Source organism: Microcaecilia unicolor, chromosome 2, assembly GCF_901765095.1.
Source record: "Microcaecilia unicolor chromosome 2, aMicUni1.1, whole genome shotgun sequence".
Lineage (NCBI taxonomy): Eukaryota > Metazoa > Chordata > Amphibia > Gymnophiona > Siphonopidae > Microcaecilia > Microcaecilia unicolor.
The window spans coordinates 262,715,700-262,731,813 of NC_044032.1; the positions used below are offsets into that span (position 1 = coordinate 262,715,700).

The 16,114-nt window shown below is 46.3% G+C and overlaps 1 protein-coding gene across 3 annotated transcripts in view; it reads left to right on the forward strand.

Moving 5' to 3' along the window:
• PLXNB3 (plexin B3) overlaps positions 1–16,114 on the forward strand; it is a 171,812-nt gene that overhangs the window by 136,799 nt on the left and 18,899 nt on the right. For 2 of the 3 annotated variants that reach the window (XM_030194078.1, XM_030194079.1), the window contains exons 30-31: positions 335–501; positions 583–743. In XM_030194078.1, coding sequence (XP_030049938.1) covers positions 335–501; positions 583–743 — 328 coding nt within the window. The remainder of the gene's footprint in view (positions 1–334; positions 502–582; positions 744–16,114) is intronic. The other variant, XM_030194080.1, reaches the window with a different exon arrangement.

Sequence of the window (16,114 nt, forward strand, 5' to 3'; positions counted from 1 at the left end):
TTGGTGGTGAGGATTATATATATATATATATAGATACCGCCATTTACTGACTCACAGACCAAAGTAGTTTACAATAATAATATCAAGCAAAGGAAACTGGAAAAAGAACTACAATATTCCATAGGAAAGAAATCAAGCATTCCAAAAGAGAGAGAGAAGATGGTGTGATGCACATTGCAGTTAGTGTACAGTAATGAAAATTATTCCCTGTATCAAGACACCATCATTCTTCCTTGTCTGCTCCTTAACTTTTGCATTCTGTAGGGCAGTTTCTTGTCCCTGATGCACTGTGAGATGGCTATCTCTCAGATTTTCTCCCTATCTCTCTCTTCAGAGACTCCAATGCTGGAAGATGGAGAAGAAGGTGGCATCAAACTTTGGCACTTGGTTAAAGCCACAGAGGAACCTGAGGTGTCCAAGCAACGCCGAAGTAGCCTGAGGGAACGTGAGAGAGCCAAAGCTATTCCAGAAATATATCTGACACGCCTGCTTTCCATGAAGGTGAAGAGACAAAGGATGAAAATTATTTTAATAGTGAGGGAAGATGATCTTCACTGACTGTTGCCTTGTATTGCTTTGTAGGGAACCCTACAGAAGTTTGTGGATGACACGTTCCAGGTTATCCTGTGTGTGAACCGACCTGTTCCCATTGCAGTGAAGTACTACTTTGACTTCCTGGATGAGATGGCAGAAAAGCATGGTATTGAAGACCAGGAAACCATCCACATCTGGAAAACCCACAGGTGGAGGGGGAGAAGGGACTGATATCAATCAAGGGCCTGTGTCTGCATTATAGATAGGGAGAATGCTGGCAGAACTGTAGCTTATTTGTAAAGAACATTGTATATTGCTCATCTTCCCAAGCTCTCGCTCTAGTCCTGAGGCAGAGGCTGTTTATTCAATCTACATACCTTGGGGGTGTTTATGCTTTAGAAAGGCTCCAGAAACACAATAAAGAAGAAGCTCAGTTTTAAACTCATGTAAATGCTCCTGGATTATGTACTTCTTTACAGGAGGCACAGGTCCAACTGTGGGGGACCAAGGTATTCCCAGAGGATGAGCAGGATGGAATATTCTTAGAACTGGTGGTGCCATCTGACGGAGTCTATGTGAAAATGTTCACCAACTTGTTTACAACATGTTTTCTGTGGAATGGATAGGATGTGCTTCTGTAGCTCTCCTTAGCTCATGTCTCAAAATAGCATGTGTGGCTAATGTTTTGGGCAACATTTGTCACAGAAGTCAGGGCACACTGACATCGATTTCCCTCGGTTTCAGTTTTTTGGCACAATTTCTTGGCGTCCTGCTCTGCACTATGAATTCATTCTATCTTTAGAGCAGATTTTCATTGTGATGAACCACTATTTTGTGAGCAACAACTTTAGTATTCATCATAGCTTGATTGATTGATCCCTGAGGCAGGCGTTAGTTTACGCTGAAACACGGCCCGTGTCAGGTCATTAATAAAGATTATTGGTTCCATTCTTGAAAGTCCTTTGTACTTCTTTTTGGACTATCAGTTCCCCTTGAGGCATGATATCATAGGTGCCCTTGTGCCCCCAGTGTAAGGGTAGCTCACCCTTCTTGATTTCAAAGGGGGTGTACCAGCCTTGAGGAGCCAAGACTTTCAAGTACCTTTGAAGCATATGACCACACTTACTGAGTCCCAGACTTTGTCGATGGCTGCTCTCAAGGAGCATCTCGTAGGCAAATTCAAGGAATGCATGGATTGCTTCTTTGCAAGGCAAGAAGCTATGGCTTAAAGCTATGGCTTTGATAGCATGGATGCCAAGGCTCGAGGTGGTACCATACTTGAAATCCATGAGCTGCCTGCAGGTGCTGCATTGACACTGAGGCCTCGAACTGAGCCGGTGTCCATCTCCAGCCTTTTAGGGGAGGAAGCTTCCTCAAGACACTGGAGGTCCACAGTGCCGTAATGCCCCAGGCTGACCAGATTGTTAGTCATTTGATGAAGGCAGAGACTTGGACATCTCCAGGATAGTACTTCTATAAGTTGTTTCTGAGTGCTCCTGGGTATCTGATGCAGAGGTATTCTTGGAAGAGGGGTCCCTTGGTTTTTCTTCATATGCTTCCCCATCGCATAAGAGACAGAAATCTCCCTTTGAGGAGCACTTATTTTTTACTTTGATATGGAGATGACCAAGACTTGTCCCATTTGAGCTGGAAACAAGGATGAGCCCAAGGCAGAGATATTGGACATCCTCCAGTTTGATGACCCCCCCAGAAAGCTGTGCCCAGGCACAGAATCCTTGAGCTGGTACAGAGGATGTGGGAGACCCCCTTTTCTATACAGCAAGTGAAAAGGAGGTCAGCTGTATGTACAGAAAGTATTTCAAGAAGCTTCAGCTTCCTCACCATTCCATGGTGGTCAAAAGAGCAAAGAGTATGAGGACTCACTCCTTGGTGCCTCCAGGGGGGGGGGGGGGGGGGGAGGCAAGGACCTTGGAGTCTTTTGGGAATAAGGTTTATCAGACTACTATACTTACATCTCACATAGATTCTTACCAGCTGTTAATGAGTATGTACTTGTGGAACATTGTATGCAGTGTGGTGGAGTTCGCTGACACTATCCCATGGGAGAAGGCTGATTGAGCTCTGTCGGCTAGTAGCCAGAGAGCAGGAGTGCAAAAAACACATGGTCAAGGCGACCTATGATATTTTAAAATAGGCAACCAAAGCCACCTCAGAGGGCTGGGATACACAGACTGTGGGCCTCGGACCTCAAGCCTGGGGTGCAGGAAAGGCTGGCAGACGTTCCCTTGCCTTGGTGATAATCTTGGTGGTGAAAAGGTGAAGCAGATTGCTAATCTCATCAAGCAGCATTTGGAAGGACTTAAGTCACTTTCCAGGCCCGCTCCTAGAACATAAGCATTGCCATACTGGGACAGACCGAAGGTCCATCAAGCCTAGTATCCTATTTCCAACAGTGGCCAATCCATGTCACAAGTACCTGACAAGATCCCCAAAAAAGTAAAACATATTTTATGCTGCTTATCCTAGAAATAAGCAATGGATTTTCCCAAGTCCATCTTAATAATTGCTTATGGACTTTTTAGAAAATTATCCAAACCTTTTTTTAAACCCTGCTAAGCTCACTGCTTTTACTTCAGTCTCTGGCAAAGAATTCCAGAGCTTAGTTACACGTTGAGTGAAGAGATATTTTCTCTGATTTTGTTGTAAATTTACTACTTAATAGCTTTATTGTGTGTCCCCTAGTCCTAGTATTTTTGGAAAGAGTAAACAAGCGATTCATATCTACCTGTTCCACTCCACTCAGTATCATATCTCCCCTCAGCCGTCTCTTCTCCAGGCTGATGAGCCCTAGCTGCTTTAGCCTTTCCTAAAAGGGAAGTTGTCCCATCTGCTTTATCATTTTTGTCTGTACCTTTTCTAATTCCGCTATATCTCTGAGATGCGGTGACCAGTGGCGTAGAATTTGTACTCTGGCCCACGCAGTATTGTGGCTCTCTTCCTGTGGTTGGTGGGAATCCCCAAACCCCACCAGCTAAAGATTTTCTCCTCAGGCAGCCAATGCCTTTCCAAACGGGAGCTGGCACCACACACCGGCCCCTCTGCACATGCTCAGTTTTCACCAGGTGGAAGCACTGAGCATGTACGGACTACTGTCAGTGGCGTCAGCTCAAGTCAAGTGCTGCCAGCTGCTGTTTGGAAGAGCACCAGCTACCCGAGGAGGAGGAAATGATCAGCTGGTGCAGTTTACGGATCCCCACCAGCTCGGGTATTTAATATTTTGCGTTTGAGGGTAGGGAGAGAGGCAGAATGTGGCGAGCACAGTTGGGGGGGGGGGGGCAGGATGGGCTGAATTCTGTGCCCATCCATTTTGGGCTCAGGCCCACCCAAAATTGGCTGTCTGGCTACCCCCTGGCGGGGACCAGAATTCCACACAGTATTTGAGATGTGATCTCACCTTGGAGTGATACAAAGCCGTTATAATAATCTCATTTTTGTTTTCCATTCTTTTCCTAATAATTCCTAATATTCTGTTTGCTTTCTTAGCTGCCGCTGTACACTGAGCAGAGGGGTTTCATAGTATCATCAGAGATGACACCTATATCCTTTTCCTGGGCAGTGACTCCTAATATGGAATTTTGCATCACATAGCTATAGTTTGGGCTCCTCTTTCATACATGCATCACTTTGCACTTGCTCCCATTAAATGTCATCTGCTGTTTGGTTGCCCAGTCACCTAGTCTTGTAAGGTCTCTTGCAATTTTTCACAATCTTCTTGCAGTTTAACAACTTTGAATAACTTTGTGTTATCAGCAAATTTAATTACCTCATTAGTTATTCCCATCTCTAGATCATTTATAAATATGTTAAAAAGTAGCAGTCCTAGCACAGACCCCTGGGAAACCTCATATCTACCCTCTGTTGAGAATACGGACCATGTAACCCTACTTTCTATTTTTGAACCAATTCTTAATCCACAATAGGACACTACATCCTATCCCATGACTTTCTAATTTCCTCAGGAGTGGTTCATGAGATACTTTGTCAAACGCCTTTTGAAAATCCAGATACACGATGTCAACTGGCTCATCTTTATCCACATGTTTGTTTTCCCCTTCAAAGAGATGTAGTCGATTGGTGAGGCAAGATTTCCCTTGACTAAATCCATGTTGGCTTTGTCTCATTAATCAATGTCTGTGTAAGTGATCTGTAATTTTGTTCTTTATAATAGTATCTACCATTTTGCCCAACACCAAAGTCAGATTCACCAGTCTGTAATTTCCCAGGTCACCTCTGGAACCCTCCAATCTTGATTTTTAAAGATAGATTATATACTACTAACAATAGCTCTGCAAGTTCATTTTTTAGTTCTATCAGTACTCTAGGATGAATACTATCTGGTCCAGGTTGATTTCCTACTCTTTAATTTATGAAATTGCCCCATTACATTTTCAGGTTTACAGAGATTTGATTGTTTCTCTGACTCATCAACATTGAATACCATTTCTGGCACTGGTATCTCCCTGGAGAGACAAAGGAAGTGGGAAATAGACCAGGCTGACCAGGAACAAACAGGAGACTTCAAGTGATGGTAAAGCGTTTATTGGTAAAGACTCGACCCAGCACTGTGTTTCAGCAGAAAGCCTACTTCAGGATTCTTTATGTAACACTAGTAAAAAAAGGCCCGTTTCTGTTAGAAATGAAACGGGCGCTAGCAAGGTTTTCCTTGGAGTGTATGTTTCAGAAAGAGTGTGTGTGAGAGATGGAGCGTGTGTGTCAGAGAGAGAATGTGAGAGAGAGAGAGACAGAGTGTATGTGTTTGTGCGAGAGAGAGAGTGTGTGAGAGAGACAGTGTTTGTGTTTCTGTGTGACACTGTGTGAGAGAGAGGGACAAAGACAGTGAGTGTGTGAGTGAGAGTGTATGTGGCAGACAGAGAATGAGTGACTGCGTGTGTGGTGTGAGGAACCCCCTCCCTCTCCCCTGCCCCCTTGCAGCCAGGCATGTGCAGCAACCCTCCTCTCCCAGTGTTCCCCCTGCAGCCACCCATGTCCAGCATCCCCCTGCAGCCACCCATGCCCATCAACCCTCCTCTCCCCCTGCTGCATCCTTCCTGTCTCCCCTGCTCCCCCTGCAGCCACCCATGTGGTCTCAGGCCCCCCCCCCCTCAGCATCCCTCCTGTCCCCCTGCAGGCATGCATGTGCAGCGTCGCTCCTCTCTCCCCTGACCCCCCTGCAGCCAGCCATGTCCAGCGACCCTCCTCTCCTGTGCAGCCACCCATGTCTGAGGACACTCCTCTCCTTTTTCCCTGTTCCTCCCCTGTGGCCAGCCATGTCCAACGACCCACCTGTCCCCCCTGATGACCACCAACCCTTCTGGCCCCCTGCCCGCCCTGCAGTGTCCGTCCTGTATCCCCTGTCCCCCTTGCAGGCACCCATGTGGTGTGTGGAGCCCCATCCCTATCTCCCTGTTCCCTGCCCCCCCTGCAGCCACCCATGTGCAGCGACCCTCCCCTCCCCCTGCTTCCTTCCAGCCACCCGTCCAGCGAGACCCCCACTTCCCCCCCCCAGCCGGCGCAGCACCCAAAGAAAGCCCCTTGACCCCCCCCCTTCGCGCATCACCCGACCCCCCACCGTGGCACATCACCAAGCCCCTCCCCCCCTCATCAACCCCCTCGCCACCCGCAACCGCTAATACAAACTGTGTCCGGCGGCTGCTGCTTTTGCTATTCAGCAGCAGCAGCCCGTACATAAAGAAAACCAAAAAAAAAAAAAAATCCTCCTAAAACGCACCTCCGTTGAGAAGCATCTCACATTGGCTGAAGTCTCAGCATGCGCTCCTCCTCTCCCCTCTGACGTCTCGGCGTTTCTCCGGGGTCTTCCGGCAGGGGCACATGTTGAGGGGACAAGGAGGAGCGGCTGCAGAGACGTCAGCCAATGTGAGATGGTTCTCCACGGAGGTGCGTTTTAGGAGGTTGTTTTTTTGTTTGTTTTCTTTATGTACGGGCTGCTGCTGCTGAATAGAAGCAGCAGCAGCTGCCGGACAGAGTTTGTATTAGCGGTCGCGGGTGGCGAGGCGGTCGATGTGGGGGGGAGGGGCTTGGTGAAGCGGGGGAAGGGGTTGGGTGATGCGGCGAGGAGGGAAGGGGGTAGGGGCTTTCTGATGCCCCGTTGCACGGGTTGTTGTGGCGATGCGGCGGGGGGGCACTTAAAGGTGCACCGTCGAGGCTGTTTGTGTGTTTGTTTGTATGTATGTATGTGTGTGTGTGTGTGTGTGTGTGTGTTTGTGTGTGTGTGTTTGTGTGTGTGTGTTTGTGTTTGCGTTTGTGTGTGCGTTTGTGTGTGTGTGTTTGTGTGTTTGTGTTTCTGTGTGTTTGTGTTTCTGTGTGTTTCTGTGTGTTTGTGTTTCTGTGTGTTTGTGTTTCTGTGTGTGTGTGTGTTTGCGTGTTTGCGTGTGTGTATGTTTGTGTGTATGCGTGTTTACGTGTGTGTATGTTTGTGTGTATGCGTTTGTGTATGCGTTTGTGCGTTTGTGTGTGTGTTTATGTGTGTGCGTTTGCATTTGCGTTTATGTGTGTGTTTGCGTTTATGTGTGTGTTTGCGTGTATGTTTGTGTGTGTGCGTTTGTGTGTGTGTTTTTGTGTGTGGGGGGGTGTTTTTGTGTGTGGGGGGGTGTTTGTGTGTGTGTTTGTGTGTGTGGGGGTGTTTGTGTGTGTGTTTGTGTGTGTGTTTGTGTGTATGTTTGTGTTTCTGTGTGCGTTTGTGTGTGTGATTGTGTGCGTTTGCATTTGCGTGTGTGTTTGTGCGTTTGTGTGTGCGATTGTGTGCGTTTGCATTTGTGTTTGTGTTTGCGTTTGTGTGTGTGTGTTTGTGTGTGTGTTTATGTGTGTGTGTGTGTGTGTGTATGTTTGTGTGTGTGTATGTTTGTGTGTGTGTGTGTTTGCATTTGTGTGTGTTTGTGTTTGTGTGTGTGTTTGTGTGTGTTTGTTTGTGTGTGTGTGCGTTTATGTGTGTTTGTGTTTGTGTGTGTGTTTGTGTGTGTTTGTGTGTGTGTTTGTGTGTGTTTATGTTTGTGTGTGTGTGCGTTTATGTGTGTTTGTGTTTGTGTGTGTGTTTGTGTGTGTGTGCGTTTATGTGTGTTTGTGTTTGTGTGTGTGTTTGTGTGTGTTTGTTTATGTGTTTGTGTGTGTTTATGTTTGTGTGTGTGTTTGTGTGTGTGTGCGTTTATGTGTGTTTGTGTGTGTGTGTGTGTGTTTGTGTGTGTGTGCGTTTATGTGTGTGTGTGTTTATGTGTTTGCATGTGTTTGTTTGTGTGTGTGTGTGTTTGTGTGTGTGTGGGGGGGGTTGCAGGTGGCTTTTGTGGTCGTGTGGTTGGGGAGTTTGCCAGCAGTCTGTAGCGATTCCTAGGCAGGGGGAGGAGTACGGAAACACTCCCCCTGCCTGGGTCGTTGTTTGTTGGAGGGGGTTGCCAGTTGGTAGGGGTGCCTTTATGGATCCCTTTACTCTCTGTGTTCCGCCCTCGAGGGCGGGGCAGAGAGACATGGTGAGTTGGATGGCTTCACCACCATGAACTTACGAACTGTTTAGGGTTTTGCAGATGGCTTCAGCAGGTTGTCTTCAGAATGTTGAGGTAGCGTTTTATGTACAGATGGGGCGTGGCTGAGGGCGGGTCTATGAGTGAGGGTGACTGGTCCTAGCCTATGAAGACTACAGGATTTTTGTGCTTCTCTGCCTTGGAGTGAGCTTCTCTGCCTTGGAGAGAGCTTCAGAATGTTCAAGGTGGGATTTATTAATATAGATATGTTAGACCATCAAAGGGAAAATAACGTTGGTACAAGCAGATGTAGAAGTGTGGTCTTGAGAAAGACCTTTGTTGGAAAACTGGAAATGTGACGTGAAATGAGCTGTCTCTGCTCCAGTTGAAGTCTCCTTGTTTGTTCCTGGTCAGCCTGATCTATTGCCCACTCCCTTTGTCTCTCTGTATTCTTTCCGTGGGATTGCAAGTGTTCCTCCATCCAGGCGGACCTTCACTGAACTAATATGTCCCCCACATCTTCCTTGGTGAAGTCCGAAGTAAAGAATTCATTTAGTCTATTCGCTATGGTCTTGTCTTCCCTGAGTGATTCTTTTACTGGCTTCTTGATTCTAATATACCTAAAAAGAGTTATTATTTTGTGTCTCTGCCTCCAATGCAATTTTCTTTTCAAAGTCTCTTTGCCTTCCTTATCAACATTTTCAATTTGACTTACCATTCCTCATACCCTTATTTTCAATTAGATCCTTCCTCCGTTTTCTGAAGAATTTTCTTTTAGCTCTAATAGCTTCTTTCATCTCAATTTTTAACCATGTCAGCTGTCCTTTGGCCTTCCTTCCTCCTTTATTAATACATGGAATATATCTGGTCTGGCCTTCCAGGATGGTATTTTTGAATAACATCCATGCATGATGTAAATGTGTGACCTTTCGGCTGCTCCTTTAAGGTTTTATATTCTCCTCATATTATCATAGTTTCCTTTTTGAAAGTTAAATGCTATCAAATTGGATTTCCTGTGTGTACTTACTCCAGTTATTATATCAAATCTGATCATGTTATGATCACTGTTATTAAGTGGCCCCAGCACCGTTACTCCTGCACCAGATCATGCGCTCCACTAAGGACTAGATCTAGAATTGTTCCCCCTCTTGTTGGTTCCTGAATCAGCTGCTCCATAAATATATATTTAGTATTACAGAAGGATCTTGGGTAGCATGATAATGATAAAACATGGTAGTAGTTTAACAAGCAAATATTGTAAGACAATTCTGCATATATGTATAGGAGTTCACATTTGTTGATCTTTGTGATATGCCTTGTAAAAGAGATGGGTCTTCAGTAGTTTGCGGAAGTTAGTTAGCTGAAAGATTGTTTTTAAGTTGCGCAGCAACGTGTTCCAGAATTGTGTGCTCATGTAGGAAAAGGTTGACGCATGCGTTAGTTTGTATTTTAGACCTTTACAGTTGGGGAAGTGAAGATTAAGGAATGTGCGGGATGATTTTTTAGCATTCCTGGGTGGTAAGCCTATCAGGTCTGACGTAGGCTGGAGCGTCTCCGTGAATGATTTTGTGAACTAAGGTGTGTATTTTGAACGTGATGCGTTCTCTAAGTGGGAGCCGGTGTAGCTTTTCTCGTAGGGGTTTAGCACTTTCATATTTTGATTTACCAAATATGAGTCTAGCTGCAGTGTTCTGAGCTGTCTGAAGCTTCTTGATTATTTGCTCTTTGCAGCCAGCGTAGAGTGCGTTGCAGTAGTCTAGATAACTGAGTACCATTGATTGTACCAGATTGCGAAGAAGGTCCTTGGGAAGAAAGGTCTTACTCTTTTTAATTTCCACATTGAGTGGAACATCTTCTTGGTTGTGTTTTTCGCGTGACTCTCAAGTGTTAGGTGTCGATCAATGGTAACTCCAAGAATTTTTAGGGTGTCCGAGATTGGAAGATTCAGTTTTGGTGTGTTAATGGTGGTGAATTTGTTTGTGTTATGTTGTGAGGTGAGTATTAGGCATTGGTTTTTTTCTGCATTGAGTTTCAGCTGAAATGCGTCCGCCCATGTATGCATGATATGTAGGCTATTTTGTTAGCCAGCTTTTTAGCCTTTTTAATTTCTGATAACATTTCTGCATCTGTCTGTTCGTCCTGGTCATGTGGATGGTAGTACGCTCCTATCGTTATCCTTGTTCCCTTTACACATGGAATTTCTATCCATTAGGATTCCAAGTTGTGTTTTGTATCCTGCAGAATTTTTAGTCTATTCAGTTCAAGGCCCCCTTTAACATGTAAAGCTACTCCTACACCAATTCAGTCTACCCTATCACTGCGATATAATTTGTACCCTTTCCTATCCAAGATACTTGAGCGTGCTGTTCACCGCCGTTGCCTTGACTTTTTCATCTCAAGCTATTTGATCCACTTCAATCTGGCTTTCGCCCCTTCATTCAACTGAAACAGTGCTTACTAAAGTCTCCAATGATCTGTTCCTGGCCAGATCCAAAGGACTCTATTCTATCCTCATCCTTCTCAATCTATCTGCTGCTTTTGACACTGTTGATCACAGCCTACTCCTTGATACGCTGTCCTCACTTGGATTTCAGGGCTCTGTTCATTCCTGGTTTTCTTCTTATCTCTCCCGCGTACCTTTAGTGTGTAATCTAGTGGATCCTCCTCTACTTCTATCCCACTGTCAGTTGGTGTACCTCAGGGATCTGTCCTGGGACCTCTTCTTTTCTCCATCTATACTTCGTCCCTTGGTACTCTGATCTCATCCCATGGTTTTCAGTATCATCTTTATGCTGATGACTCCCAGATCTACCTCTCCACACCAGAAATCTCAGCCGAAATCCAGGCCAAAGTATCAGCCTGCCTGTCTGATATTGCTGCCTGGATGTCTCAGCGCCATCTGAAACTAAACATGACCAAGACGGAGCTTCTTATCTTTCTCCCTAAACCAACCTCTCCTCTTCCCCCATTCTCTGTTTCTGTGGATAACACTCTCATCCTTCCTGACTCATCAGCTCGTAACCTTGGGGTCATCTTCGACTCCTCCCTCTCCTTCCCTGCACATATTCAGCAGACTGCTAAAACCTGTTGTTTCCTTCTCTATAATATCACCAAAATTTGCCCTTTCCTTTCTGAGCACACTACCAGAACCCTCATCCACACTCATATCACCTCTCGCTTAGACTATTGCAGCTTGCTTCTCACAGGTCTCCCACTTAGCCATCTCTCTCCTCTTCAATCTGTTCAAAATTCTGCTGCACGACTAATATTCAGCCAGTGTCATTATGCTCATATTAGCCCTCTCCAAAAGTCACTTCACTGGCTTCCTATCTGTTTCCGCATACAGTTCAAACTCCTTTTATTGACTTACAAGTGCATTCACTCTGCAGCTCCTCAGTACCTCTCCACCCGCATCTCTCCTTACATTCCTCCCCGGGAACTCCGTTCACTGGGTAAATCCCTCTTATCTGCACCCTTCTCCTCCATCACTAACTCCAGATTCCGTTCCTTTTATCTTGCTGCACCATATGCCTGGAATAGACTTCCTGAGCCATTACGTCAAGCTCCATCTCTTATTTGTCCTGTTTGTCTGTCCTAATTAGATTGTAAGCTCTGTCAAGCAGGGACTGTCTCTTCATGTTCAAGTGTACAGCGCTGCGTACATCTAGTAGCGTTATAGAAATAAGTAGTAGTAGTACTCTGGTACGACAGTGTCCCATTGGTTGTCTTCCTTCCACCAGATCTCTGAGATGCCTATTATATCTATGTTTTCGTTTAGTGCAATATATTTTAATTCTCCCATCTTATTTCTTAGGCTTCTGGCATTTGTATGCAGACATTTCAAACAATGTTTGTTATTCTTATTTACAACTTGCTCAGCAGTTGACGGTGATAATTTGCAATCTTTAATATCTGTCTGCTCTTTATTTAAAGACACCTGGGGGCTAATTTTCAAAGCACTTTACCACATTAACTTATGGTACTTTGTGTGTCTGTGTGTCTAAGTGCTTTGAAAATTAGCCCCCTGGTCTACGATGGTCTTTATTGCAACCTTGCTATCGGGATGCCCTGCCTTCCCTGTTTTGGTGATATCTTTTAAAGATACCTTATTCCACACCTTGCACTTTTGAGTAACACTCAGCCTTCTCCCAGTGTCTAGTTTAAAAGCTGCTCTGTCTCCTTTTAAAATGTTGATGCCAGCAGCCTGGTTCTACCCTGGTTAAGGTGGAGGCCATCTTTCCAGAATGGGCTCCCCCTTTGCCAGAATGTTGCATAGTTCCTAACAAATCTAAAACCCTTCTCCATAGGCGTAGACTGGGGGGGGGGCGAGGGGGGGCAATGCCCCCCCAAACGACGAGGACGTGGACTGGCGCTAGAATGAAAAAAAAAAAAAAAACAAGCAGGCACGCGCTCGTCTCCGTCCGCTTCGCTGCTTCCCTGCCCTCTCTGTCTGCGTCCCGCCCGAAAGGAAATGACATCAGAGGAAGGCGGGACGCAGACAGAGAGGGCAGGGAAGCAGCGAAGCGGACGGAGACGAGCGTGTCTATCTACCCCCTCTCTTCCTACCCTCCGGCGCAGGCAGCACCAATCTTCTCTAAGTCTTTCTTGTTCCTGGCAGCGGTAGCGACGTACACGCTGCCTTCAGCTCTGCCCCGAAGCCTTCTCTTCAAGTTCCTGTTCCCGCATAGGTGGGAACAGGAACTTGAAGAGAAGGCTTCCGGGGCAGACCGAAGGCAGCGTGTACGTCGCTACCGCTGCCAGGAACACAGAAAGGCTGAAGACTGCTGCCTGCACCGGAGGGAGGGAGGAAGAGAGGGGGTAAACGGAGTCACGATCCTTGACCTCGCGGGGGGGGGAGCAGAGGGAAGATGAATGGGACTGGGAGGGTGGAGAGCAGAGGGAAGGAATAAGAGATGGATGGGACTGGGAGGGTGGGAAGCAGTGGGAAGGAGCAGGAGATGGATGGGACTGGGAGGGTGGGAAGCAGTGGGAAGGAGCAGGAGATGGATGGGACTGGGAGGGGTGGGAAGCAGAGGGAAGGAGCAAGAGATGGATGGGACTGGGAGGGTGGGAAGCAGAGTGAAGGAGCAGGAGATGGATGGGACTGGGAGGGTGGGAAGCAGTGGGAAGGAGCAGGAGAAGGATGGGACTGGGAGGGGTGGGAAGCAGAGGGAAGGAGCAAGAGATGGATGGGACTGGGAGGGGTGGGTGGGGAGCAGAGGGAAGGACCAGGAATTGGATTGGACTGGGAAAGGAGGTGAGCAGAGGGAAGGAGCAGGAGATGGATGGGACTGGGAGGGGTGGGGAGCAGAGGGAAGGAGCAAGAGATGGTTGGGACTGGGAGGGGTGGGGAGCAGAGGGAAGGAGCAAGAGATGGATGGGACTGCGAGGGGTGGGGAGCAGAGGGATGGACCAGGAGATGGATGGGATTGGGAGAGGTCAGGCACAGCAGAGGGAAGGAGCAGAAGATGGATGGGACGGAGGGATGGTGAGCAGAGGGAAGGAACAGAAGATGGATGGGACTGGGAGGGGTGGGGAGCAGAGGGAAGGAGCAAGAGATGGATGGGACTGGGAGGGTGGGGAGCAGAGGGAAGCCTACTGGAAAGAAGACACTGCATAAAACAGAAGACACTGGGATCAAAGCGAATAGAAAAACTACATGATCAGACAACAAAGGTAAATAAAAGTATTTTATTCATAATTTATTAATTGAAATGTGTGAGCTTTTTGAAATGTGCATCTGTGATATTTTGCCTGTAAATTTCATTTCCTTCCTCCATATTAGCATATTCATTTGCATATGTATATATGCAAATGATATGCTAATATGCTCCGCCCATTTTTTTTTTTTGCCCCCCCCCCCCCCCCCCCCCCCAAATGAAACAGTCAAACTACGCCTATGCCCTTCTCCCTGTACTACTACTACTACTACTTAACATTTCTAAAGCGCTACTAGGGTTACCATTGTCTCATCCACACATTGCGACTCGAGCTCTGCTTGTTTCTTGGGTTCTGTTTGTGGAACGAAGAGCATGTCTGAAAATGCTTCCCTGGAGGTTCTGGATTTCAGCTTTCTATCTAAGAGCCTAAAACCACCTTCCTACATTGTCTTGTGTCATTGGTACCCACGTGTACAGCAGGCTCCTGCCCAGCATTGTCTAAAATCTAGGCAACATATCAGGTCTGCCACCTTCGCACCAGGCAGGCAAGTGACCAAACAATCCTCACATCTACCAGCCACCCAGCCTAATGATCGAATCTCCAACTAAAATGGTCTCATTTCTCTGACTCCTCATCTAGGAGGTGGAGAGCAATGGAGGTCCTACTACTTTCAAAGACTTAGGTATCCCCCTCCCTCCTGCTCTTCCCAGACAGCTCAATAACATTGCTATCATCCGAGAAGGCAGAGGGCCCAAAAGCCCGTCGGCTCCCCATTCAAAACAAGGGACAAGCTTTAGAGTGGCTCCAGGAAAGCATAGCTTGAATCTCCATAACCATTCCGGATGACCTGCCAGTAAGAGACCGGCTGAATTTTTGTCCGTGCTAGGTGGGTTTCTTGGGTTCTGTTTGTGGAATGAGGTGCAAGGTGGGTTCTAAAAAGTGTCCAGATAGGTTAGAGTCTGCAGTTAGAAAGAACTCCTCCATATTACCCAATGAGAGTGTTGAGATTAAGCTGTCAGCCTCAGGATTTGCTTATTGAGGAATGCTCTTCCCTCTTACCATTCCAACAGGGGAAAAAGAGGAGGGATTTTTTATTCCAGATACTTCTGGTCATAAAAGAAGATATGGCTCCGAAGGCCCTAAACAAATATCTGACACCCTGATTCCCATGATTCAAAAAGGAGAATGTCTCTGCTCTCTGGACTTGAAGAATACTTATTCCTGTATGCAGATACATTCAAGGCACAGGAAATATCTCAGATTCCGAGCAGGGAACCACAGCATCCAGTACTGTGTACTGCCATGTGGCCTCCCATCAGCACCAAAGGTAGTCACAAAATGTTTAGCAGGCTTTGCAGCATCTCTAAACAGACTGGGTGTATTTGTTTCTCTACTTAGATGATTGGCTGGTCAAGAGCATATTAGAGGAAGGAGGAAAAGAATATGCATGACCCAAGAGCGGCCCAAGGCAATCTGCCACCTGAGGTGGGGATAAGATGCCACCCCCACCCAGACATGGTCTGGCATCTCCCCCCTTCCCTCCTCAACCCTCTTCCCCGCGTTTACCTTCCCTTTTTCTTTTCCAAAAGGCGGCAGTGATTCCAATAGGCTGCCCTGCCACCAGCACCGACCTCATAAGTACATAAGTGTTGCCATACTGGGACAAACCAAAGATCCATCAAGCCCAGCATCCTGTTTCCAACAGTGGCCAATCCAGGTCACAAATACCTGGCAAGATCTGTTTTAAATCTAGTCTTTTTACCACCCCCCCCCCCCCAAATTACTATGTACCAACCACCCACAATTTGAGGTGATAAAAGACTAAGGAAAGCAATTTAGTTTATTTACTTACCAAAGTACAGATATAAAGGTACAGGTATAATCAATATTTTCTCATGGGAGAATCAGTGCAGCTGCACATAAGTGTTTTCTGTCATTGTCTCCCCGAAGTAATACTGTGCTTCAACTGTTTATATATCCTTTATGTTAAACAATGCTTCACATAAGTTCAACAAATTATCTTCCTCAAAGATCATTCTGTTTTCTTTCAACTGCCAAACCACATTCCTTTGTCCATCCATAATTACTCACTTCCCAAGCTTATTTGCACATAAGAATGTCTTATAAGATCATGAGTCCCCGGTTCACATAGCTTAAACCTTTTTACCTTGTTTCAAAGTGCCCTTTCCTTCTGTTTCAAGATGCACACCCGTGCTCATTATTTACAGATCCCCCCCAAAAAAGTACAAAACATTTTATGCTGCTTATCCCAGAAATATTTTCCCCAAGTCCAATTTAATAATGGTCTATGGACTTTTCCTTTAGGAAGCCATCCAAACCTTTTGTAAACTCTGCTAAGCTAACTGCCTTTACCACATTTTCTGGCAACGAATGCCAGAGTTGAATTACACGTTGAGTGAAGAAAACTT